This window comes from Eulemur rufifrons, chromosome 8, assembly GCF_041146395.1.
Source record: "Eulemur rufifrons isolate Redbay chromosome 8, OSU_ERuf_1, whole genome shotgun sequence".
Lineage (NCBI taxonomy): Eukaryota > Metazoa > Chordata > Mammalia > Primates > Lemuridae > Eulemur > Eulemur rufifrons.
Window position 1 is genome coordinate 12903977 of NC_090990.1, and position 23400 is coordinate 12927376.

Genomic DNA, 23400 nt, shown 5'->3' on the forward strand with positions numbered 1-23400 from the left:
GGGCAAAGTATGTGTATATACAGAGATGGGGTGCAGGGGGAGGGTAGAGAGAAGACATGCCACTCACTGAAGCCTGACTCACCAGGACAAGGGGCCCACACAGGCTGAGGGGTGGGGAGTGAACAGGTGTCTGAGTGGGTATGGAAGTGGGTAGGAACGGGACTCACCACACTCAAGCTACAGTGTGAAGCCAGAGGGCTGTGGCCCCAGCAGCATGTTCCAAATTGGAGCAGCCTTCCCAAATCTAAGAAGAGGGAGCAAGGAAGGAAGGGAGAGAGGGAGGGAAGACAGACATATGGGACATTTTTCATCTAAAAATAATTTTATGAGTTTTTCAAATACATGAATAATGTATGTTGTGTGCACTTGTAGTCCCAGCTACTTGAGAGGCTGAGCAGGAGGATCACTTGAGCCCAGGAGTTCGAGCCCAGCCTGGGCAACATAGTAAGGCCTCGTCTCTTAAGAAAAAAAAGTTTTTTTTTGAGACAGAGTCTTGCTCTGTCATCCAGGCTAGAGTGCAGTGGTACAACGATAGCTCACTGCAGCCTCAAACTCCTGGGCTCAAGTGATCTTCCTGCCTTGGCCTCCTGAGTAGCTAGGACTACAGGTGTGTGCTCCCACACCCAGCTAATTTTTTTTTTTAGAGATGGGGGTCTCACTATGTTGCCCAGGCTGGTCTCAAACTCCATGCCTCAAGCGATCTTCCCACCTCTGCCTCCCAAAGGGATTACAGACAGGAGCCACTGCGCCTGTCCTAAAAATTTTTTTTGTTAAGAATAATATATATTAAGAACCAAGAATGGGCTGCCCTTGGGGAAAGAGAGTCTAGGATCCAGTTGATGCAGTTTTATGGCTTGTCCCTATGTATACATTTTAAAATTATTATTTAAATAGATAATCTAGGCATGCAGATTCAAAGGAAACCTCAAAAGACACAAAAAGATTTGTCTCATTTTTTTAATCAAAAAGATACTGTATCAGCACCAATTAAAAATTTCTTCATTTGAATATCAAAAAAATAATATATATTGATTGTCCCACAATTTTTATTTTTATTTTTATTTATTTATTTTTTTTTTTGAGACAGAGTCTCACTCTGTTGCCCAGGCTAGAGTGAGTGCCGTGGCGTCAGCCTAGCTCACAGCAACCTCAAACTCCTGAGCTCAAGCGATCCTCCTGTCTCAGCCTCCCGAGTAGCTGGGACTACAGGCATGCACCACCATGCCCGGCTAATTTTTTCTATATATATTTTTAGCTGTCCATATAATTTCTTTCTATTTTTAGTAGAGATGGGGTCTCGCTCTTGCTCAGGCTGGTCTCGAACTCCTGAGCTCAAACGATCCGCCCACCTCGGCCTCCCAGAGTGCTAGGATTACAGGCGTGAGCCACCGCGCCCGGCCTGTCCCACAATTTTTAAATCTAGATAACCAAAAAGAATTTTTTTTTTAAATCTCACATGATTGCATCAGTCAGAAAATAAAAGAGGAAAAGACACCGTTAAGAGCTTGGTATAAATCCCTCCAGAACTCGTTCTATGCATTTACACACATCTTCAATAAAAATAGGATTAGGCCTTCCACACTGCGCTGTAACCTACTTTTCTAACATAACAGTCTATCATGAACATATTTCCATGCCAGTAAGTACTAATCTGTAACATAATTTTAATGGTTGCTTAGTATGCCACTACACAGATAGATTGGGACTCATTTAACAAAACAGTCAGGCATCTGAGTTGTTTCCATTTTCTTCTATTTAGTCATCTTTGTAGCATCCTTAATTATTCCCTTGGGATTAGTTCCTAGCCTTGCTGGCACAAAAGCTACACATGCATCTAAAGACTTTTGATCTGCACGGTGACTTTTAAGTCCCCTCCAAGCGTGAATGTTGAAAGAGCGTGTTTCCGAGCCAGCAGCAGAAGGTCGCTGTGTCCAGCGGGAATCTACTCTTGCTGCAGTGACAAGCATCCAGTGCCAACAGTGCTTGGCCAGTTGGGCTCCACAGAGTTGGTCCAGGAGGGAGGAAATCTGAAGCCCAGATGAGGGAAATGATGTCCCCAGGGTATCACAGGGAGCTGGTGCCAGAGTCAGGTGCAGGACTCAGGTCTTCAAATTCCTAGTCCTGTGTCCTCTCCCCCCCACTACCTGCCTCCCTCATCAGAAAAGGAAACCTCATTTGTGCTGAGAAAGTAGGGACTTAATGTGCTGCCTTTTCCAGGGGTGTTTATGTTTTTAAAGAGGAACCCAGAGAGGCCAGTATTAAGTCACTATTCCACAAATGGTGGTGATTCCAGCATTGGTGGTGCGGGGTGGGGGGTGGGTTTGGGCAAGATTACATCAAATAAGTGGCCACCTATTGTTCCTGTGGGTGGGGCAGGGATGACATTGGGAGCATGAGTCAACTCCAAAGGCTGAACGAAGGTCTAGGGAAACTAGGGGCTCTGGTGGCTGAGAGTCTCTGAGCCATACGGTGACCCTGGGGACTGTCTGCCCTGCCCATCGTCCTTCCCTGCAGGAGAGCCTGGCCGTGGCCTGTGATAACATCCAGAGGATGCGGGCCGACATGGGTGGCACCAACATCCTCTCCCCTCTCAAGTGGATCGTCCGGCAGCCCGTGCACCAAGGCCACCCGCGGCTGGTCTTCCTGATCACGGACGGCGCCGTCAACAACACGGGGAAGGTGCTGGAGCTGGTGCGAAACCACGCCTCCTCCACCAGGTCGGCCCAGGCAGGGGTCTGGGCTTAGTAACCTGGGGCTGGGGGCGCCAGAGCCAGAGCAACATGTGCAACATGCGCAACATGCCACAGGGAGACGACAGGACCGACAATTCCCACAGCGCTTTGCTTCTAGGAGGGTGTGGGCTGAGTTCAGAGTTTGCCTTTTCCCCTCGGAAGCTCAAAGGGCTGAGCAGCCCACACCTCTGTGCCAGCTCCCATGGAGCAGCCCGGGAAGAGGCTGCTTGGACTCCACGCTGGGGGAGTTGTGGCTGGTCTGTGTGTGTGTTTGTGTGTGTGTGTGTGAGTGGCCATGGGTGGCCCCCCTCTTTCTCCCTCGCCTTCTGCTTAAAGACAGGGCCAGCTCCGAGGTAGCTCTGCTGGATCACTCTGTCCCTTCTCCCCTGGGGGCAAAGACGCAGAGAGGGTGGGAACAGCAGCCTCTCTCCTCCCCTTCCCCCAGGTGCTATAGCTTTGGAATTGGACCCGACGTCTGCCACAGACTGGTGAAAGGGCTGGCCTCTGTGTCCAAGGGCAGTGCCGAGTTCCTGGTGGAGGGGGAGCGGCTGCAACCCAAGGTAAGTGCAGGGGCCCAGTCTCTTCCGGTGCTGGACCCTCAGAGGCCCAGATCAGTTCCATGGCACCTCAGTAGTGGAGCTGGCATTTCACCCCATATCTGAGCTCTCCCCTGGGCCACACTGCACCCCAGTGAGAACCAGAGAAGCGGAGACCACACAGCAGGCAACTCTTGGAGCCATGCCAGGACGCTAGATGCCTTGGCCTCCAGCCACTGGGTCACACGCTCCATCCACTGGCCAGGCAGGATTGAGGCCCCTGAAGGAGCCACCGCCTGTGTGGACATGAAGTTGTGTTTGGGGTCATTCCTGCCCACGTTCCTGATGATGACAAATGGTGGCTCAGAAGAATCTGAAGTGTCCAGAAATAAAGGAGGCTGTAGTCTTCCTTCCATTTCCCGCACATTTGGCACAAATAATCCAACCCTTAGGAAACCCCTTTGTCAGCCCAGGAAGCAGACAGAGCTGGGGTTAGGAATGAAGAGGCCTATTGAGAATTTTGTCTATGAAAGACAGAAGAGGAGGCAGCAGGAAGGAAAGCTCTTGAGGCCTGAGGCGGTCCAACCCCTGTGAAAGGAAAGGGGGCGCAAACTTGGCAGGGAAAGCCCAGACTGCGAAGTCCCACTCCGGCAAGGTCTCAGCCAACCCGGCAGGGAGCTCCGGAGCAAAGACTGCCTGCTAGAGAGTCTGCGCCGGGCTGACATGGCCGGAACCAGTACCCCTGCGTGCTGAGTCATTGGCGTGGGGGTTTCGGGGAGTGGTGTGGTCTTGGCTCAAAAGCCGGGATACTGCATCTGGAAGCTGTCGCCTAACTGCATTTCTTGCAGCAAAAAGGCATGGTCTTTTTGAGAGCTCGCCTCTATGACTGCCTCAATCCCCAAATCGTTTTTTCCAGGTTTGCAGTATAGGATGCCCGAAGAAATCAGCCTAGGTGATGCTAAACCACAGCTGCCATTCGCTGAACACCTACCACATGGCAGATTCTTCCAATCCAGTATCTCAGATAACCCTCCAGTTATCCCCTCCCACTTTAACCAAAGGGGAAACTGAGGCCCAGAGAGGCAAATTAACTTTCTCAAGATCATTATCCAGTCCCTGCTTTGACACTAACCTTCTGTGTATCCTCCCTTGGGCTAGTCACAGCCCTACTTTGAGCCTCAGATTTTCTCATTTATAAAATCATAAGCTTAGGAAAGATGACAGCAAAGATCCTTTCCAACGCTGACATTCTAGGAGTCTCAGAAGCTCAGACGCTGCTGGGCAAGCCACCCCAGGCCTGTTGTCCCTTCCTCCCTGCTCACACCACCCCCCAGGTTCACACTTGCATAGTCTTCCCACTGCACGTGTGTTCACACAACCCCCCAAACTGTGTTCTGACCTTCCGCAACAGATGGTCAAGTCCTTGAAGAAGGCCATGGCCCCAGTGCTGAGTGATGTGACCGTGGAGTGGATCTTCCCTCAGACCACTGAGGTCCTGATCTCACCTGTCAGCACCAGCTCCCTCTTCCCTGGAGAACGGTTGGTGGGGTATGGCATTGTGTGTGATGCCTCCTTGTACGTCTCCAATCCCAGATCTGTAAGTATCCTAGAAATTCCAGGGGCCAGTGGGGGTCTAGAACCCAAGCCCACAAACCATCCTTTGCTGGAAAGACTATTCATGCCAGCTAGGAACTAGTTATAACTGGGATTAGAGTTGTGGGTATAGTTTATCCAGTTGTGGGTTTACAGTTGCCAGGCCATGGGCTTTCAATCATGGTGACCCTGCTTGGATGCCACCATCTCAAAGTGCAGTTTTCAAGAACCCCTGCAGTAGAACCACTTGGGAACCTCCCCCAACCTGTCTCTATTGAATAAGGATCCCCAAGGGGCAAGGCCCATAAATCTGCGTTGTACATAATCTCCCCTAAGTGATACGATGCACTCTTCAGTTCCAGAACAACTACACTCAAGTTTCTTTCCTCAAACACTCTAGTCAGCTCGTATCTCCTTAGATGACTTTGCGTTTTATTTATTTACATGGATAATTCCCTCACATGTGGTGGTAGAAGTGGGATAACAGCAAAGAATTCCTCAAAGGGAGGTGGAAGGCATGCTAAAAGGTGGGCGATTGCCTAAGAAGCTGTTTCCTCATCCATGTTCCCTCTTTAGTGAATCTCTCCACTCCCACTTAAAGGACATCTCATCTTGTTTTGTTTTTAAAAAAAGAGTCTCAAACTCAATGCCTAGAGGGATTGAGCAGGTATGAAATGAATGAAATGGACTCGGTGTAAAAACAAAAGGGGCAAGTGCCCTGTTAGACAGCAGTTATCAATGAGCTCATAGTTGGCGAGGCAATAAGGAGTGGTGAGGAATATGGCAAACTGCAAAGCACACACCCTCTGCAAATTGGGCAGCCCCTACTCAGCTCTAACAAACTGTTGCCATGCAGGAACGTGGGTCCCGTGTTAAATGTGTTTTTAATTTTTCAAGAGGAATTGGAACTTCATGTGAAATTTCCAGGTGTTTGAATGTTATGGAATTTCTTAAGAACCATGATCAGGGTAATGGTTACTGTGTTATGGAAAGTGGAATGTTCGGCTGCAGGGAGAAAATACTGAACAAAATGCCAGCCAAGTCTTTGCACAGCCCAGGCCCTCCTGGGATCTGGAAGGCACCAGCTCATCAACAGACCTACCACCAGATGGGACCCAACAAATCACCAGATCCGTTCTCCTTTTCTTACCTGAGCCTAGCAAAGTCTTCCCTCCTTCTGGTAGGGATATTGGGGAAAGAGGACCTTCATGTATTGTTGGTGTAAATATAACTTGCCACAGCCCTCTGCAAAGCAATCTAACGAAATTAGAAATACATAAACGTTTCAACGCAGAAACCCCACTCCTAGGAATCTAACCCATGGAAATAACAGTGGTGACCTATACACTAAATGCCCTAACTTAAGCATTATGTAAGGTATCCATGTAACAAAAGCATTTGCACCCCCTTATATTTTGAAATAAAAAAAACACAAACAAAAAAGAAATAAAAGTGATGTTATGCATTCATGCCCAAGGACTTGCTGTAACATTTTTTATAGTGGCAAAAATAAATGGCCATAAAGTGAATGCTTAATGACAAGAGGTGATGGAATAGTAGCAGTTGAATGTTAAAGACAATGGTTGGCAAAGAATTTCCAAAAGGTTTTAGGTGCAAAATTCAAGATACTGATAAATGTAAGTAGTATGGTTCACTTTTTATGAAACAAAAATGACCCCCAAAAGACAATGTGTTATATATATATATTTATATCATGGAGAAAGGAAGAGAAGAAACAGATGGTTTATTTTGTTATTTATAATTTGGGCAACCTATTTGGAAATAGAATTGGCATTTAGAATTAATTACGTTTTAAAACCTTTTAAAGAATAAAGACAATAATTGAAAATATAAACAACATAAGTGATATGAAAAGATAATTCCATTCATTATCTCTTGAAAGGAACTTTCCCAAAATTTCCTAAGCAAACAAACAGCTTTCCGAGGATGCAGGTTCTCCTGAGATGGAGCCTCCACCACCTGTGTTCACACCTCTTAATGCCCTGTGAAGTCCTTCCTGGCACCCAGCCTTACTCCCGGCCCTGTTTTCTCTCCCTCCCTCCAGGACAAGAGGCGACGGTACAGCATGCTGCACTCTCAGGAGTCCAGCAGCTCCGTCTTCTATCACTCTCAGGACGAGGGACATGGGCTGGGCAGTGGAGACTGTGCCAAGAACTTGGAAGCACCCTTCAACCTGGGGCAGGCCAAAGATGCCCGGCCAGTCAGTGGAGACACCACCACCAATCCTGGTTGGTCTGCTGCTCTTTCTGCAGGAAAGCTGTAATGATTACTACCTTATATTGAGCAGTTATTATGTGCTAAGTGCTTTTTAAAACCATCTCATTGACCAGTTAGCAGCTACAGAGGTGGGTTCTGTTACACCCATTTCACAGATGAGGAAACTGAGACTTAGAGAATTTAAGCAACTTGGCTAAGGGCATAGGGCTCAAAAGAGGTAGAGTACAGATTAAGAGTCTGGACCTATCTGACTACAAAGCCTCTTTATCCTGTTAGTTTCCGTTCAAAGGGTATTTACTGATTTCCTACTAAGGCTAGGGATTGAGCACACAATGTGGAAAGCAAAGATGGCTCCAACATGTCACCTGGCCTTACAGAGATCTCCATCTAGTGAGAGAGAGATGACTGGCCCTAACTCTGATAGAATGCAGAGTGACAGGGGCCACTGGAAAATGCAACAAACTGTGGGGATCCCAGGAGAGATAAGTACATCCACTAGGGCAGCAGTCCCCAAACTTTTTGGCACCAGGGACCAGTTTCATGGAAGACAATTTTTCCACGGACCAGGGTGTGGGGAGGATGGTTGCAGGATGATTCAAGCACATTACATTTCTTGTGCAGTCAAACTTCTCTGCTAACGATAATCTGTATTTGCATCCGCTCTCCAGTGCCAGCATCACCGCCTCAGCTCTACCTCAGATCATCAGGCATTAGGTTCTCATAAGGAGCCGCAACCTAGATCCCTCGAATGCACAGTTTACGGTAGGGTTCAGGCTCCTATGAGAATCTAATGCCGCCGCTGATCTGACAGGAGGCGGAGCTCATGCAGTGATGTGAGTGATGGGGAGCGGCTGTAAATAAAGATGAAACTTCACTTGCTTGCCTGCTGCTCACCTCCTGCTGTGCAGCCTGGTTCCTAACAGGCAATGGATCAGTACTGGTCCATGGCCCAGGGGTTGGGAACTGCAGCACTAGAGGACATAAACAAAGACTTAACAAGGGATTGGGTAGAAATAAGAATAGAGAGGAGGGTCCAGGCAGCAGAAACTGCCTGAGCAAAGGTGTGGAGGTGTGCCACTTAGAAAGCACATATATTGTACAACTGTTGCTCATCTAGTGTATTTGGAGCACACTGTTCATTAAAAAGGGAGCAGAAGGGAGAGTATCTGGGAGATAGATTAGGGCCAGATCAGGCAAGGCTTTGGATGCCTGGTGAGGCACCTGCACATATTTTGGTGGGCATGCAGGAAAGAAGTATGCAAGCCCCTCTCTTTCCCCTCTGTCCCACCCTCATGGTTCCCCCATCACTACCTCTGTCCAGATCTGGACTTCTCCCAGCGACGGAGGGCATACAGCACCAACCATATCACCAACCACAAGCCCTGCCCAAGGGCCACCACAGCCAGTGACCCCACGGTGGCTGCCAGGAGATACCCGCTGCGGAAAGCCAGGCTACAGGACCTCATCAACAAGACCAGCCTGGATGCCCAGCGGTGGCAGACGGATTTGCAGGTACCTGAGCAGGGCGGGTTGGGAGGGAGCTGGGGAAGGCCACGGGCTGGGAGAGCTGTGTCTTCTGGAGCTGCTGACTGAGCCTCTCCTCTTTACTTTTCTGGACCTCCATCTGCCTCCCACCCAAGGACACCTTCCCAATCATGACACCCGCTAGGCAATGAGCTCACTCATTCCCCGCACACAGCACTTCCCAGTTGACAAGGAGCATCCACTCTCTCAGTAGATTTTGCAGCACCCCCGGGAGAGGAGACAGTTTGGGGGCCAGCCGCCCTGACTGGGTGGAAACTGAGGGCCAGAGAGGTAAAATGGCTTATCCAGGGTCACACAGCCAGTCAGGGGACTGCAGCCCAAGATGCTCTGCCTTCAAAAACCCCTTGCTTCCTCCAGTATCACACTGCACCTCCGACAAACCCCAGGGGGTGTACATTTCCAGGGCAGAGAGAATTTCAGAGTGAGAGAGTGTCAGCCACTGTCGTGCTAGACCAGGGTCTCTGAACCTCAGCTCTATTGACATGGTAATTCTTTGTTATGGGGGGAAGGGGTGTCCTGTGCATTGTAGAATGTTTGGCAGCGTCCCTGGCCTCTGCCCACTCAAAGCCAGTGTCCACACCCCCTCCAGTCATGACAAACAAAACATGTCTACAGACACCAGCAAATGGCCTGGGGTGGGGGAGGGGAATCACCTGGTTGAGAACCACTGTCCTAAACCAGATTGTGGTTTAACCCATTTTCTTAGGAATGGATTTATGTCGATTTGTCATTGTAAGTCTGTGGTTCCATTAAAGCACCCTTTTCCCTCTCCCCTGGTTATGCCCCTTCCCGCTCCCAGCCACCCTCTCCCCATCACTCCCTGTTTCCACATACACACAGCCCACTCCCCAAGGGCAAGGCCACTGCCACCCTGTCCCTGAGGGCCCTTCTCTGTGCTTATCAGGGACCACTTGGTACAAGTGGAAGGCCTTGGCCTTGCAGCCAGGCTGAGTCTGCTCCCCAGACATGTCACTCAACTTTCTGAGCCCCACCTGCCCCACCTACGAACTGGGGAGAATAGCTTATGAGATGATTGAGCTGCCATCCCTCCACAGATATTTACTGGGAGCCAACTCTAAGTGGAGGACTCTTCCAGGCCTTGGCTGATAAGAGACGAAGTGCCTGGCCCAGCACCTGGCGCACAGTAGGTGTCCTTTGGTGGCAGCTCTACTTGGTGGGAGCTCTGGGCAGCCTGGCCCCCCTTACTCCTCTCCTGCGTGTTCCTTAGCTCTTGAGGCCCATCTCTGCTCATTTATTGCCCTCTCTCCCACCTGGCTTTTTCCCCAATCTGATTCTTCCCAACACACTGGCACACGAAACACACACAGACACACACACACACACACACACACACACACTGTGTCTGTCTGTCTCTCTCTCTCCCCCCCCCCCAACCTGCAGCCTCTGGCTAGGTAAAGGGCTCACTGGAGCTTAGACTCATCTGTTGCCATGGAGACCTTGGCAGCTTCAGTTCCTCTCTCTGACCCAGTGTAGTGGTGATGGTGTGGTAGGAATGGAGGAACCCCAGTCTTTGATGGGGGTGGAGGGTGTTAGGGATCCAGCAGCCCTGGCTGGGTACCAGCTCCCACTGAGGCCATCCTGGGAGTGACTGGTCCCCTTCTTCTCCCACATCCTTGCACCATCCCTAGGACCTCTGATCTAAGAGATAGGGGAGGCACAGTCCCCCTCCCAACAAATACTTGATAGGGATGAAAACGTCTCCATGGTTAACTGGTGGCCTTAAAAATTCCACCTAGTAAGCATCTTTGCTTCCTCATCCCCTCCCCCTACCAGGGGATGTATATGGTCCCAGAGGCTTGAGATTCATTTTTAACTAACTTAATATTCTTCAATTACAAAAGTAGTAACTACTCAGAGTTTGAAATAAAAACCAACCTTCAGTGGGGTATAAAGTACAAATAAATGTCCTCCTCCCCTCTGCCCAGATTCACTTGGTTTTGAGTGTTGTCTTCCAGAAATACTACACACACAGAGAAATACACACACATATACGACATACGGTTATATTTTAATAATCACATATAGAAACTGCTCTCCAGCTTACTTTTCAAATGTCTTTTTAATTCACTTTTTATATACAGTAAAATTACTTTTATGTTGGAACAGTTCTATGAGATTTGACAAATGCATATAGTCATGTATTTACCACAATTAAGAGATAGAACAGTCGCAATTTACTTTTTAAAAATAAGCTTTATTTTGGACATCTTCCCATTTAATATGAAGAAATCTACCTCTTTCTTTTCCGTGTTGTGTGGTGTTCCACTGCATGGATGTACCATAACTTATTTGTCAATCTCTACTGACAGACACTTACATAGTTTCCAGATTTTTGCAAATAATACTGTAAACTTATGTACAGTATTTGCACATAGATATTTTCACTCTTGTGTATTTCCATAGGATTGAATTCCAAGAAGTGGAATTGCAGGGTCAAAGGGGTTTGTGCATTTGAATTGTTGCTAGATAGCACATTGCTAAATTGTTCTCCCACAAGTATATACCAGTTTTACCCTCCCACTGACAACCCACAAGAAACTCTGTCTCCCCACTGGACACACTGAGTGTCATCAAACTTTTAAATATTTGCCAATGTGTAAGATAGAAAAAAAATCATAACTTGTTTTAATATACATTGCTCAAATTTTTTGTGAGGCTGAGCATTTTTTCATGAGTTTATGGGATACTTTTGCTATAAACTGCCTCCAAATGCCCTTAACCTATTGTTCTATTAAGTGTATCTTTTACCTGCCCTCCGTGATTTACAAAAGCATTTTCTTGAAAATGATCTTTGTCAGGCATGTTGCAAATACATTTTTCAGTTTATCCCTTGCCTTTTGGTGTCTGTTTGTACCTGTACAAGAACAGATAAAATCAACAAAAGAGGAAGTCCATAAATAAAACCAAATGTGCACGAAAGCTTTGTTGGGATAAAAGTGGGAAACCGACAAACTGTAGGGACTCAATGAACAAACTGCGTTCAATAACTGGTGTTGAGATTTGTACCATTTGGAAAATCAAGGAAAAGCTTGTTCCTATCTCCTTACACCAAAATAAATTCCATGTGAATCAAAGATTTAAACACACAAACAAAAATGAAATTACAAAAATTCTAGAATATTTTTTGCATGAGAAAGACCTTTTCGGCATGACATATGGCAAGACATAAGGAAAAAGGTTGATAATTTTAACCACATACAAAAAAAAGTTTTAAACTTTATAGCAAAAAAAAAAAAAAAGCAGGTTTAGAATTATCCATGGTGTGTGATTTTCCATGGTTTTCTGTGGTTTGGGGTTTATCCACAGTTTGGGATTACTCTCATTGATGTTTCTCATGGGTAATGGAGACCAGGTCACGTGCCTCTGGGCACTAGAGGGGCAGTGCCCAGGAGGAAAGAGCTGTGGCAGGGGGCAGGAGGAAGGAGGGTCCAACCACCAGGGCTCTTCCTCCTCCTCCTCTTGCATCCCTAGCCCTTGCTGAATGGTGGCCAAGATCTGAGCCAGGGACCCAAACTCCGAGGCCCAGGGGCCCGCAGGCCCTCTCTGCTACCCCAAGGGTGCCAGCTCTTCCTGCCCTCCGGCCAGGAGTCCCTGGCCTGGAGCCCCATGAGGGAGCTGGATCCTGCGTCCAGCCTGAAGCCTGCCTCAGACAGCCGAAGCCCTGGGGACCTGGGTAAGTGACTGCAGGGTCCAGGACCTGGCTGAGGACAGGGAGGAATCCTTGGTTGTGGCCAACTTCAGGTGACAGGCTCAGAGATAAAAGCCTGTGTCTGTGTCCTTGGGGTCTGCTGTGGCCCACACCTTCCTGAGGACCTCACCAATCCAGGCATCTTCCCCAATCACCCCCTCTGCCTTTGAGTGGCCTGTGAGGCCGCAGCTCCATTCTCACTGCCCAAGTTCTCCCCATCCTATCTGGCTTCCTCAGGGACTGGCTTCCTGGGAGGTGGCTCTGCCCCTCTCTTGGGGACAAGCCCATGCCACCCCAGCTGTCCTAAGAAAGGAGTCATTTGTTCCCTGGGGAGGAAGAGGGGATTGTAGTTTCTTAGGAGTGTCTGCTCCCTGGGGAGGGACGACGTTCCCCCGGGGCTGGCCATCTGTCCCCCGGGTCAGTGCCTGGCCCTCGTGCCACCTCCCCCCGCAGAGCCGTCCAATCACCCCTCGGCCTTTGAGACGGAGACCTCCTCGGACTGGGAGCCCCTGGCCGAGGCCGAGGAGTGGGCCAGTCCCGGCAGGCCCGCCACCCCAGGCCCGGTGCTGGGCAAGGCGCTGGTCAAAGGCCTGCGCGACAGCCAACGCGTGCAGTGGGAGGTGAGCTTCGAGCTGGGGCCCCCAGGGCCGGAGCGGCGCGACGCCGACCTGTGGAGCGAGACCTTCCACCACCTGGCGGCCCGCGCCATCATCCGTGACTTCGAGCAGCTGGCGGAGCGCGAGAGCGACATCGAGCACGGTGAGCGCGGCGGCCCGCACCTCGCACCCCGAACCCCGCACCCCGCACCCTTCCCGCGGGCGGCTCGGGACGCCCCCTCCTCACGGCCCCGCCCCCGGCCCCGCCCATTTGCCCTAGACCCCGCCCCCTGCCCATCCTCTAGGCCTCATCCCTGGTTCCGCTCTTACCCTGACCCCTCCCCTGGCTCCAGCCCCGTGCCAGGGCCCGCTGCTCCACCCACTCCCGCTGCCAGCAGGTGCCGCCCCTTCCCCAACACACACACACACACACACACACACACACACACACACACGTGCCCCTTTTCCGCAATCTGGGCCCCTCCACCCTTTCCGCCCCCTCCCGGTGACCTCCTTCCCCTCTCCCTTGGGCCCCCCACTCCCTTCACTTCCTAGTACTTCTCCCCAGTAGCGCCCCTGTAGGGCTTCGGAGACAGAACAAGGGCGACAGCCCACGCTTTCCGCAGGGAGCCCCGCCCCCAGTCCGTCCTGGCACTGGTCAATGCCCTCTACTTATCGGTCCAGCTGGGGGCCAAGCCTGCGCTGGGCCTTGTGGATGCCCCCACCACCACCACGGCCCAGTGAACAAAGCTATCCTGTCCTCCTTACTCATGCGTGCTGGACACAGACCAGCAGGGAAGCCAGCATTAATCAATTACACAAATAATTAATTGAGTGCATTTGTCCTAAGTGCTGTTAAAAAGAAATACAGGGATCCGAGAGATTGTGTAACAGGGATGGTGGGGGAGCTAATTTAGCCCAGGAATTGGGGCAGACTTCACTGAGAAAGCCACTGGTGGGCTCTTGCTGGAGCAGCTCGGAGAGTGGAGATATGAATAGAGAATGGTTATGTTATTTCTTTGTTATAGGCTTATGCTTTATTTATATAATAACATTATGTTGTTTATATTCTGTTTGCGTTTTTGTACTGTATGTGTTACTTTTGTTCTTCCTGCGAGGTCCTCACCTTCTAGTCTACAAAGCGCTTGTGCACCCTTCATGTCCTGGGCTCCTCGCCCAGGCCCCTGGAGGCGGCCAGCCACTCACCTGTTCAGTGGAAAGGGCTCGGGCTTTGGGGTCAGGCCGTCCTGAGTCCCCATCTCAGATCTGTTACTAACTCTCTGTGTGACCCTGGGCTCACCACCCTCCCTCTCTGATTTTCAATCTTCCCAGCAGTTAAATGGGTCAGATAGTGGTCCCCACCCACCAGTCAGGGGACCTACAAAGTCCTAGGGCAAGGTTCCCATTAGACATCTGCAAAATTAAAATATAAAATACAGAAAACATAGTGGGTGGGTTTTTCTAAAATAACACTACAGTTATTTAAGGGAAGTAGCTGTCTTTTATTCCGAGATAATGTCTTATATTTTTACATTAAAATATCCTTTATTTTGTGAAACGATGATGTGAAATGATGGTGGTTTTTTTTTTTTAATGTCTTTAATTAGCAAGCTAGCAACCCCTTTTTCTAAGGGCTTATTTAATCCCAAAGCTGGGGACCACTTGTTGAGCCCTCCTTTTAGCTTCCAGAGCGTCCATGTCAGGGAAGATTTTCTGAGTCCAAACAGTGACCCCAGCTTCTCGTTTCACAGGGCCCACCCGCCGCTACCAGGTGAACGCAGTGCACACCAGCAAGGCCTGCAACGTCATCAGCAAATACACAGCCTTCGTGCCTGTGGACGTGAGCAGGAGCCGGTACCTCCCCACCGTGGTGGAGTACCCCAACTCCGGTAAGGCAGGTGGGTGGCTCGGACACTCCTGAGGGACGGAGGGAGGGGGATCGCACACCTGCAGGAAGGGTGCAAGGCAGGGCCTAGAAGCAGAAAGGCCCCCAGCGGCCATTCTGGTCACCGTGAGGTGGGGGCACGTGCTCTGCAGAGGCTGTGAAACCATCCCACTCCCTTTTTGCCACCAATGAAAATGTCTTTATTGTATTTCTCCATCTGGGACAGTGATATGCACTTACTGTAGAACATTCCAAAAAATAGAAAGACATAAAATATATAAAACTGACAGCCATCCAGGAATGAGTACTACTTACCTCCTTGGTGTGAACATCCTTCCAGACTTCTCTCTACCGATACCTACATGTAGAGAAATCGAAAGACAGATCATTGTACATGAATTGGACCATACCAATATGTGCTATATTTCACAAAATATGGGTATGGAGAGTGTCTCCCCATGAAGGTAAATCTACATCCTCATTTTCATAGCCACAGCCCATTCCACTGCAGGGAGCCAGTGTCATCATGATGGCCAGTGAGAAAGGGTTCCAAAACATCTTGTATATATTTTAAATCAACTAATCCTCAAAACAGCTCTGCAAAGTAGACACTAATATTACCCCCATTTTGCAGATGGAAACGAAGGGGTTAAGTAACTTTTGTGAGGTCACACAGCAGTGAGGAGCAGAGCCAGGCTTTGAATCTCAGTGTCCTGGCCCCAGAGGATGAGTTCTCTCCTACTCATCCCTACTGCCTTTTAGATACATCACCACACCTAACAGGTACTGTGCCCGCTATCTGGGGGATGGGCACACTTATAACTTTGACTCAAATGGTACAAAAGCAATTTCTGTAACCAAACATTTGTACCCCCCCCCAATATTATGAAATTAAAAAAAAAGATATATCACAACCTTTTTAGCCTCTTTAGACATTTAGTGTATTCCCCATTTGGTTACGGTAAATTATACTGCTAAGAACATCTTTGTGTGTCTGTCTGATTATCTCCTCAGGATTAATTAACTCTCAGAAGTAGGATTGCAGTGTTAAGCATATGCATATATAAAATTGGGATGTACGTTATCAAACCTCCCCGCCCACCCCAAAGGTTATCCATCCTCCCCAACACTGAATATTGTTTACCTTTCTCAACTCTGCCAGTCTGATAGGTGAGAAAAGAATCTCTCTTGGACCATTTCTTTAATTATTTTGTAGTTCACGTTTATGAACTTTCAAGCTTTTTGTTTCTGAATTACATTTTTCTGTCCTTCATGGTCCCTTTTTTATTTTTTAGCAGACCTCCAGATAGAATCATGTCGGGAATAAAATGTGCCCTTCCTCATTCCTACTTACCTGTGGTCCCGAAATGATCAATTTCCCATCCCACCTCCCTCAATTGCTGTCATTTCGGCAATGCAGCAGCCACGCTACCCAGGCCACTGCCTCACTGAGTGGTTTCTTTATTCACATTGCCAGGACAGCTGTCCCTCCCATCTCCCACCCATCTCTGACCCGCCTGCCCACACCTGCAGCCACAGCTTAGGAAGTCAAGGACCTGCCCATATCTTAACCCAAGCCCCAAAGGCCCCCTAAGACCTAGATCTGCACCTTCCCAAGTGGGTTCCAAGAAACTAGAACCCTAGTTTCATGCTGTGCCATCCAGCACGAAAATAGAAAATACCAAATTAGGAAATACATTTAGGAACCACTGGATTAAATAAAGCTTTCTTTACTGCAGAACTTCTCAGAGCCTTTAGTATGTTAATATACATCAAGATGCTCAGAGAATGGACTATAGTATGCAGGCTCTTCAAAACTTGTTTCCCAAAAGAACTTTATCTTTTTTAAGGAACAACTTAAAAACTAGTGTTCTCTGAAAGTGGGGTTCCCTAAAACCTACTTTACGGTGCTGTAACTTCATCTCTCTTCCATCCGCCACCTGTTGGTGATACCCTGGGACTTCAGGGGTCCACCCTCTCGGAGGGGGGCCTGGGACATGGGTTTCTGAGATAGTGGACAGAAAGAAGGCAAACAAAGTGTTTCTGAGAAAACCAGCCTTTCGACCAACTAGAAACCATTGCTGCTTCCTGAACATTCTGTGAGCAGCAGTGTCTACTCGGCAAAGTAGGTGTTATTATCCCCACTTTGCAGGTAAGAACACTGTAGTGCAGAGTGGTTAGCACCCCATCCAGCTGGGGCTCGAACCCCAGTCTTTCTGACTCTAAATCCCATGGTCTTACCTCGCACAATGGCTTCCTGCCTTTGGAAAATACCTTCCTGCCTTTTGGAAAGACTGAAGCCAGAATCAGTCCTGCCAGCCTTGGGGAAGAGGGGAGGACTGGCACATTTGTACCCACCTGCACCTCCTGCTTGTCCTGCATGAAGGTGCTGTACTGCGGACCATCAGCTCCCGGGCCCTGACCCGACAGTGGAGGGACGCCTCTGCTGGCTTCGGACGGTCCCAGATCATGCTCAGAGAAGACTCGGCAGCTGGCGATGGCAAATTTCAGACCCTAAGTAAGAGCCACCCCTAAGTAAGAGCATGTTGAGAAGCCTGGGCCCCTGGCATTGTGGCACCCTCACGTCCGAGGCCCCGGAGGCCTCTCTCTGAGTCTGCGCTCTGGACTTGGGCAGGGCCAGGGCACAGCCAGGCCTGCAGAAGAGCGGCTCGGGGTGGCCCCAGCACACCACCGCTGACACAGCTCTCTCTCTGCCAGAGAGCAGCTCCGCCTCCCCGGCGACATCCTCCCCCATCTCTCCCCTTTCAAGGTCCCTGACCCTAGTGGCTGTCCCCTGCCTCCAGCCTCTGAGTCCTCCCAGGCACCAACTGCCAGGAAACCTAATAAGGAAAAAATCGAAGAGCAAAGAGGCAGTTCCATCTGTTTGGGTCCCGCCATCTGTTTCTTTCAGGAATCCCAACAGCTTCCTTCGAGCCTCCTGATTTCACTGTGCCTGCAGCGTGGCTCCTTGGAGAGCCTGACCTTGCACTCCTTCACAGGGTGGCTTTAACCCTGTGTGTCCTGCGTAGATGTGTGTCGTTCTGTCTCTAAAGACAGCCTAACTGCTGCACTGGTCCTAACCCCTTCCTTGGTGCCCTCGCATGCACAGTGAGGATCTTCTGCCTTCTGCTGTGCATGGTGAGGACAGACATCAGGGTCCCGCCTGGCTACTAGCCCAGCTACCCAGACCGTAGCATTTGTTACCCGAGGTACTAGAATCTGCTCACAGACGTTGATGGGTTAGGAAACAAGAACACTGTGTGAGCGGGTGAAGAAGCAGAGGAGTCTTCAGAATTAAGGATTCTGCCAACTTCTTGATCCCTTTAGCTCAAGAAGGGGAACCGGTTCTACCCCTGAGCCAAGCTGAGCTTCCAGTGAACAGGAAATTCCCGGTCTACCCTTTCCCTCTCTGCACCTTAGCTCTTGGTGGCCCACGGCTTCCATCACATCACAGACCCCTTCCTTTCAGTTGTCCTCCGATCATGCCCATGTCTCTGACTTCTAAGCACTCATTCTACCCTGAGGAAGACAGTGACCAACACGGAGAGTTTTCCATATGCTGGGCACTGTTTTAATTATCTGTGACTCATCACAACCATCTTGAGAGAGTTCCTGTCATTCCCCCCATTAAGAGATGAGGACACTCAGAGAGGTTAAGTGATTTACTCAAGGTCACACAGCTGATACATGGTAGAGCCAAGGTTTGAACCCAGACGTGTTTGGCCCAGAGTCCACGAGGTTAGCCACCCTCCTATCTGCCTTGTGGTTGCCTCAGCCAGTCATCAGTCATTCGGGGACTCTCGTGCCGGGTGCTGCGGCAACACGTGGAGCCCCATGTTGCCCTCACAGAGCTAACGGTCTCGTGGCAGGAGGCAGGGGCTTTGCTGAACATACTGGCACATAAAGCTTTTTCTAGGATTGGGACTACCCCCTTATAGTAGATCGCTCTGTCACTCTCTAGCCCGTGGAAGAGTGGTCATAAAAATAATCACCTCGGTTATGAGCTCTGAACAAAGAACATGTGATTATTATCCCCATTTTACAGATGGGGTAACTGAGGCTCAGAGCCCTCTGACAAGTCAGTGCTGTATTCTGGTGCCTCCTGGAGAGCTAGCATGAGCCCCTCCCCAGTGAGGCACACACCTGGTGAGGAGATGCCCACGCCTCCCCCAATCCTGACCCCCCCCAACCCCCACCCTCGGGCCTCTGACTGCTCCTGTCCCCCTGCCTGTCTGTAGCTCAGGGTTAAATTTATTCCTTACAGCAACACTGTGAGATGGGTTCCACGATCCCCAATTTGCATCAGAATTTATGAAGTGACTTTGCCAAGGCCCCACGGCTGGCCAGTGTGGGAATCAGGATTTGAACCCAAGCGTGTCTGACCTCATAGGGGGGCAGTGGTTATATCTTGGAAAGACGAAAGCCATCCTAGCCGGGGCGGCAACCCTGACTTTGCTCCCCCAGCCCCGCCCCGCCCCCCAGGCACTGTGAACTAGAGCAGCGCTGTCCCTGGGGACAGGAGGCGAGGACGGGAGGGCCGGGAGAGGTCGTGGCTCACTGGCTCCTCTGTCCTAGATGTGGAGACGGGCTCCACTGTGCCCTCGAATGAGACCACGCCCCTCCGCCGGGAGAAGCCCACTGGTCCCAAAGGTGAGTGGGCAGTGGGCGCTGCCTCTCCTTAATCAGGATGGCGGTTGTGATTGGTCCTGGGTCAGGAGAGTGTCCTGGCACCAGCAAGTCCTCAGGACTGCGTTGATTCCTCAGAACAGCCCTATGTGAGATGAGTACCCCCAATTTAAAGGTGAGGCATTTTGAGAGGCTGACACAGAAGGATCGCTTGAGGCCAGGAATTTGAGACCAGCCTGGGCAATATAGCGAGACCCCTGTCTCTACAAAAAATAAAATAAAAAATCTAGCCGGGTGTGGTGGTGCACGCCTGTAATCCCAGTTACTTGGGAGGCTGAGGCAGGAGGATCACTTGAGCCCAGGAGTTTGAGGTTGCAGTGAGCTATAATTGCACCACTGCACTCCAGCCTGGACAACAGAGCAACACCCCATCTCTAACAAAACAATTTTTTAAAAAAATAAATAACGATGAGGAAACTGAGGCTTTAATAGGTGACGTGACTTGCAAGGTTATACAGCATGTCGGTGAGAGAGATGGGCCTGGAGTCAGGCCTCCCGATTCCAGCTGAGGGACGACTCTACCACCCACTCTGCCCAGGGTCCTCCAGCAATGTGCTGGGGAAGTCAACTCAATGTCCCCATTTGGGAGCAAGGGGGTTGATGTGGGCTGTCACTGCCTGCCTCACAAGAAATCTCCCAGAAGATGCCAGGGGCCACCCACCAAGGAAACTTGGAGGCCAGTTTTTTACACGTGGACGCATATATTTCACCCCTCCCCATACTACCCAAGACAGAAACAGCCCCGCACCCTAATGGTTGGCTTGGGTCTCTGGGGTCTCTCAGGCCCCTGCCCCTCTCTAGGCCTCTATTTCTCCAGCTGGGTAGTGAGCAGCGGGATAGGATCACCTGTCAAGCCTCAACTCTGTCCTTCTGTGGCTCTCCAGGTCCCCTGCGCAGTCTGGCCACCAATACCCTTTCTTCCGTGAAGGCCTCTGAGACTCTCTTTGGCTCCAGGTAAGTGGGACTTCCCACGAGGGTACACTCATTCTCCTGGGGGAGTTCCTCTCTTGGAAGGCCAAAGGCAGGTCCAGCCTGACATTTAGACTGGTGCTAAGAAGGCCCCTCTACCCAGAGCTGTCACTGTCTTCCAGGTCTCGCACTGCCTAACATCTTCCCCTTAGGGATCACCACCTACACTTCCTTGATCCCTGTTCAAGTGCAGATGCCCCTGGGAGGGTTGGCACTCTCTCCGACCATTGGGGTGGGCAAGAATACGGTATCAAAAGAGGGGCATGAACGAGCGCTGACCTGCTCCTAGTCCTGGCTGCTGCTAACTGGCTGAGTGACTTGGGGCAGGTGTCTCCCCCTCTCCCCAGGCCTCCGTTTCCCCAGCTGTCAGATGAGGAGTCGGGAGGAGGCCGTCTGTTGAATGCCTTCTGGCCCTGACTTGCAGAGGCTTCTGGGTGGGCACTAGGAGGAGGGATGACCAGGGACACCCCACTCCACCTGCACAGGCTGAAGCTCAATAAGTCCAGGCTGCTGACGCAAGCGGCCAAGGGCTTCCTGAGCAAGCCGCCGGTCAGAGCTCCAGAGCCCACGTCGGGGAGCCAGAGCTTCGACTACATACCGCTGGTGAGTGCCCTGGCCCCTGGCCCACCCCACTGCTGCCCCACTAAGCAGCAGGGCCTCCCTGCCATCCCCGCCCCCCCCCCACCTCCTCAGCAGACCTGTCTAGGAGCTCAGATCCCGGAATTCTGCAGCTCCCAGAGCTTCCCACCCAAGTAGCCGGCAGGGCAGAGGGAGTTTGCATGTGTCTCCCCGACCAGGGGTCCCGGGGTTTTGCTAGAAGCCAGCACCGCATCACAAAAACTCCTTGCAATTTGCTGTCTTCGCCTTAAAAATTTGTGGGAATTTTTCTTTCTACTCCACCATCTATGTGTGTCTGTTTTTCAGTACATAAAAATAAGCTTTGAGATGACTCACAAGTGAGTAAAATTAACACCTCAGGGACATGCACCGTGTTGAGCACGTGGGTCTGCAGGTGCTCTAGCGTGCTGTGGCTGGGTGGGAAGGTACGAGGGGGCTTGTCTGAACTGAGGAGGAAAGAAGACATCAGGGGCCCCTCGGGTCTTGGGGAACACAGGGTGCTCGAAGGAGGGACACAGTTTGAGCTTCACTGTACATTTCCTGTCCCTGTGTACCCAAGTGCATAATGTCACTCTGAATTTCCAAATACCCAGGGCAATGGAACACTATATGTATATTCACTCAACAACTATTTCTTGAGTCAGGCCTGGTGCTAGACCCTGGGGAGACAACCTTGAACTAGACAAATATAGTCCCTGCTCTTATGCTGCTTAGCATCTAATGAGACCCAGACAAGGAACCGGGTGGTTCTAATCCTTGGAGCTGTGATAGGGAGGTCTGGTTCAGCAGAGGAGTCCAGGGGGCAGACACCTAACCAAGGCTCGAGGTGGGGTCAGGGTGGCATCAAGCATGACTTCCTGAAGAAGGTCATGGCTAAGCCCAGACCTGAGGGTGAGGAGTTATGGAGGAGAGAGAGAGCATGGCAGGCAGAGAATGGATTTGAGGGGTAAGAGCCAAGGACAAACCGGGGCTGGGTCTTGTAGGGCTTTATTAATTACGCTTTGGACTTACTCTAAGGGACGCTGAAGCCATGGATCTGGGCCTCCCCACGGTGCATGCTCCGTGCCTTACAGAGATCCCTCCGCCTGCGGGACAGATGGGTCCCGTGGGGACAGGGGAGAGAGAAGAGGCAAATGGCGGTCTGCAGGGCAGTGTAGACAGCGGACCTGCTGGGACTTGGAAACCGGTGGGTGTGAGGGAGGAAGAGGGAGGAGAGCTGCCCGACTCCACTGCATGGCAGGGGACAGTCCCTGTGGCTGAGCCAGGCCCACCTGCCCAGGCAGGTTTGGAGTGAAGACACTGACATGGGCTTGGAGAGCGGTCAGTCTGAGGTGCTTGTGGGATAAAGACGGGGATGCTCCGTTGGCCCGGGCACCCCCAAGTGCCCCGGGCAGCCGGGGTGGGGTGGGCTGTGTGGACGCAGACGGCGCGTGGCCCGGGGCCCAGGGGCTAACACGTTTGAAGCCCACTGAGGGGCTTCCCCACACACAGGTGTCTCTGCAGCTGGCCTCCGGAGCCTTCCTGCTCAACCAAGCCTTCTGCGAGGCCACCCACATCCCCATGGAGAAGCTCAAGTGGACCTCGCCCTTCACCTGCCACCGAGCGTCCCTCCCTGCCCGCCAGTCCGGGTCTAAGACCCCGAGCCCCCAGCTGTGCAGCAGCCCCTCGTCTCGGCACCCCTCCCGTGACAGCTTCTCCTCGGAGCCCCCGGCCGACCTGGAGCCGAGGGCGGCGGTGGAGCACACGGGGAAGCTGTGGGCCACGGTGGTGGGGCTGGCGTGGCTGGAGCACAGCTCGGCCTCCTACTTCACTGAGTGGGAGCTGGTGGCTGCCAAGGCCAACTCGTGGCTGGAGCAGCAGGAGGTGCCCGAGGGCCGCACCCGGGGCACGCTCAAGGCCGCCGCCCGCCAGCTGTTCGTGCTCCTGCGGCACTGGGAGGAGAACCTCGAGTTCGATGTGCTCTGCTACAACCCGAATTACGTGTAGGAGGGGGCGGGGAGGCTGGGGGCCAGGGAAGGAGAGGGACAGGCGGGGCCATTTCAGGCCGGTGGGGAGAATTTTGAAGCTGTAGCCAATATATCAGTTGCTAGAAAGAGCCGTGGACTGGCAGTCAGGAGGCCTGAGTGCAATCCCCACTCCGCTACCACCTTGCTGTGCAACCCTAGGCCAGTCCCTGCCCTTTCTGGGCCTCAGTTTCCTCCTCTATAAAACAAGAAGGCGAGATGAGGGAGTCGGACTGGATCTCAAGGTTCAAAGGTTCCTTTCTGCCCAGACGTTCAGGCAGTCCCCGGGC

At 51.2% G+C, this 23400-nt stretch overlaps 1 protein-coding gene across 1 annotated transcript in view; it reads left to right on the forward strand.

Annotated features, from left to right (window-relative positions):
- The window catches only part of VWA5B1 (von Willebrand factor A domain containing 5B1), a 39666-nt gene extending 16573 nt beyond the window's left edge, over positions 1–23093 (forward strand). Inside the window, exons 9-20 of the mRNA XM_069477419.1 lie at positions 2515–2717; positions 3178–3292; positions 4680–4865; positions 6927–7110; positions 8421–8611; positions 12137–12338; positions 12807–13112; positions 14701–14838; positions 17221–17334; positions 20405–20474; positions 20975–21092; positions 22599–23093. Coding sequence (XP_069333520.1) covers positions 2515–2717; positions 3178–3292; positions 4680–4865; positions 6927–7110; positions 8421–8611; positions 12137–12338; positions 12807–13112; positions 14701–14838; positions 17221–17334; positions 20405–20474; positions 20975–21092; positions 22599–23093 — 2322 coding nt within the window. The remainder of the gene's footprint in view (positions 1–2514; positions 2718–3177; positions 3293–4679; positions 4866–6926; positions 7111–8420; positions 8612–12136; positions 12339–12806; positions 13113–14700; positions 14839–17220; positions 17335–20404; positions 20475–20974; positions 21093–22598) is intronic.
- The last annotated feature ends 307 nt before the right edge of the window (positions 23094–23400 follow it).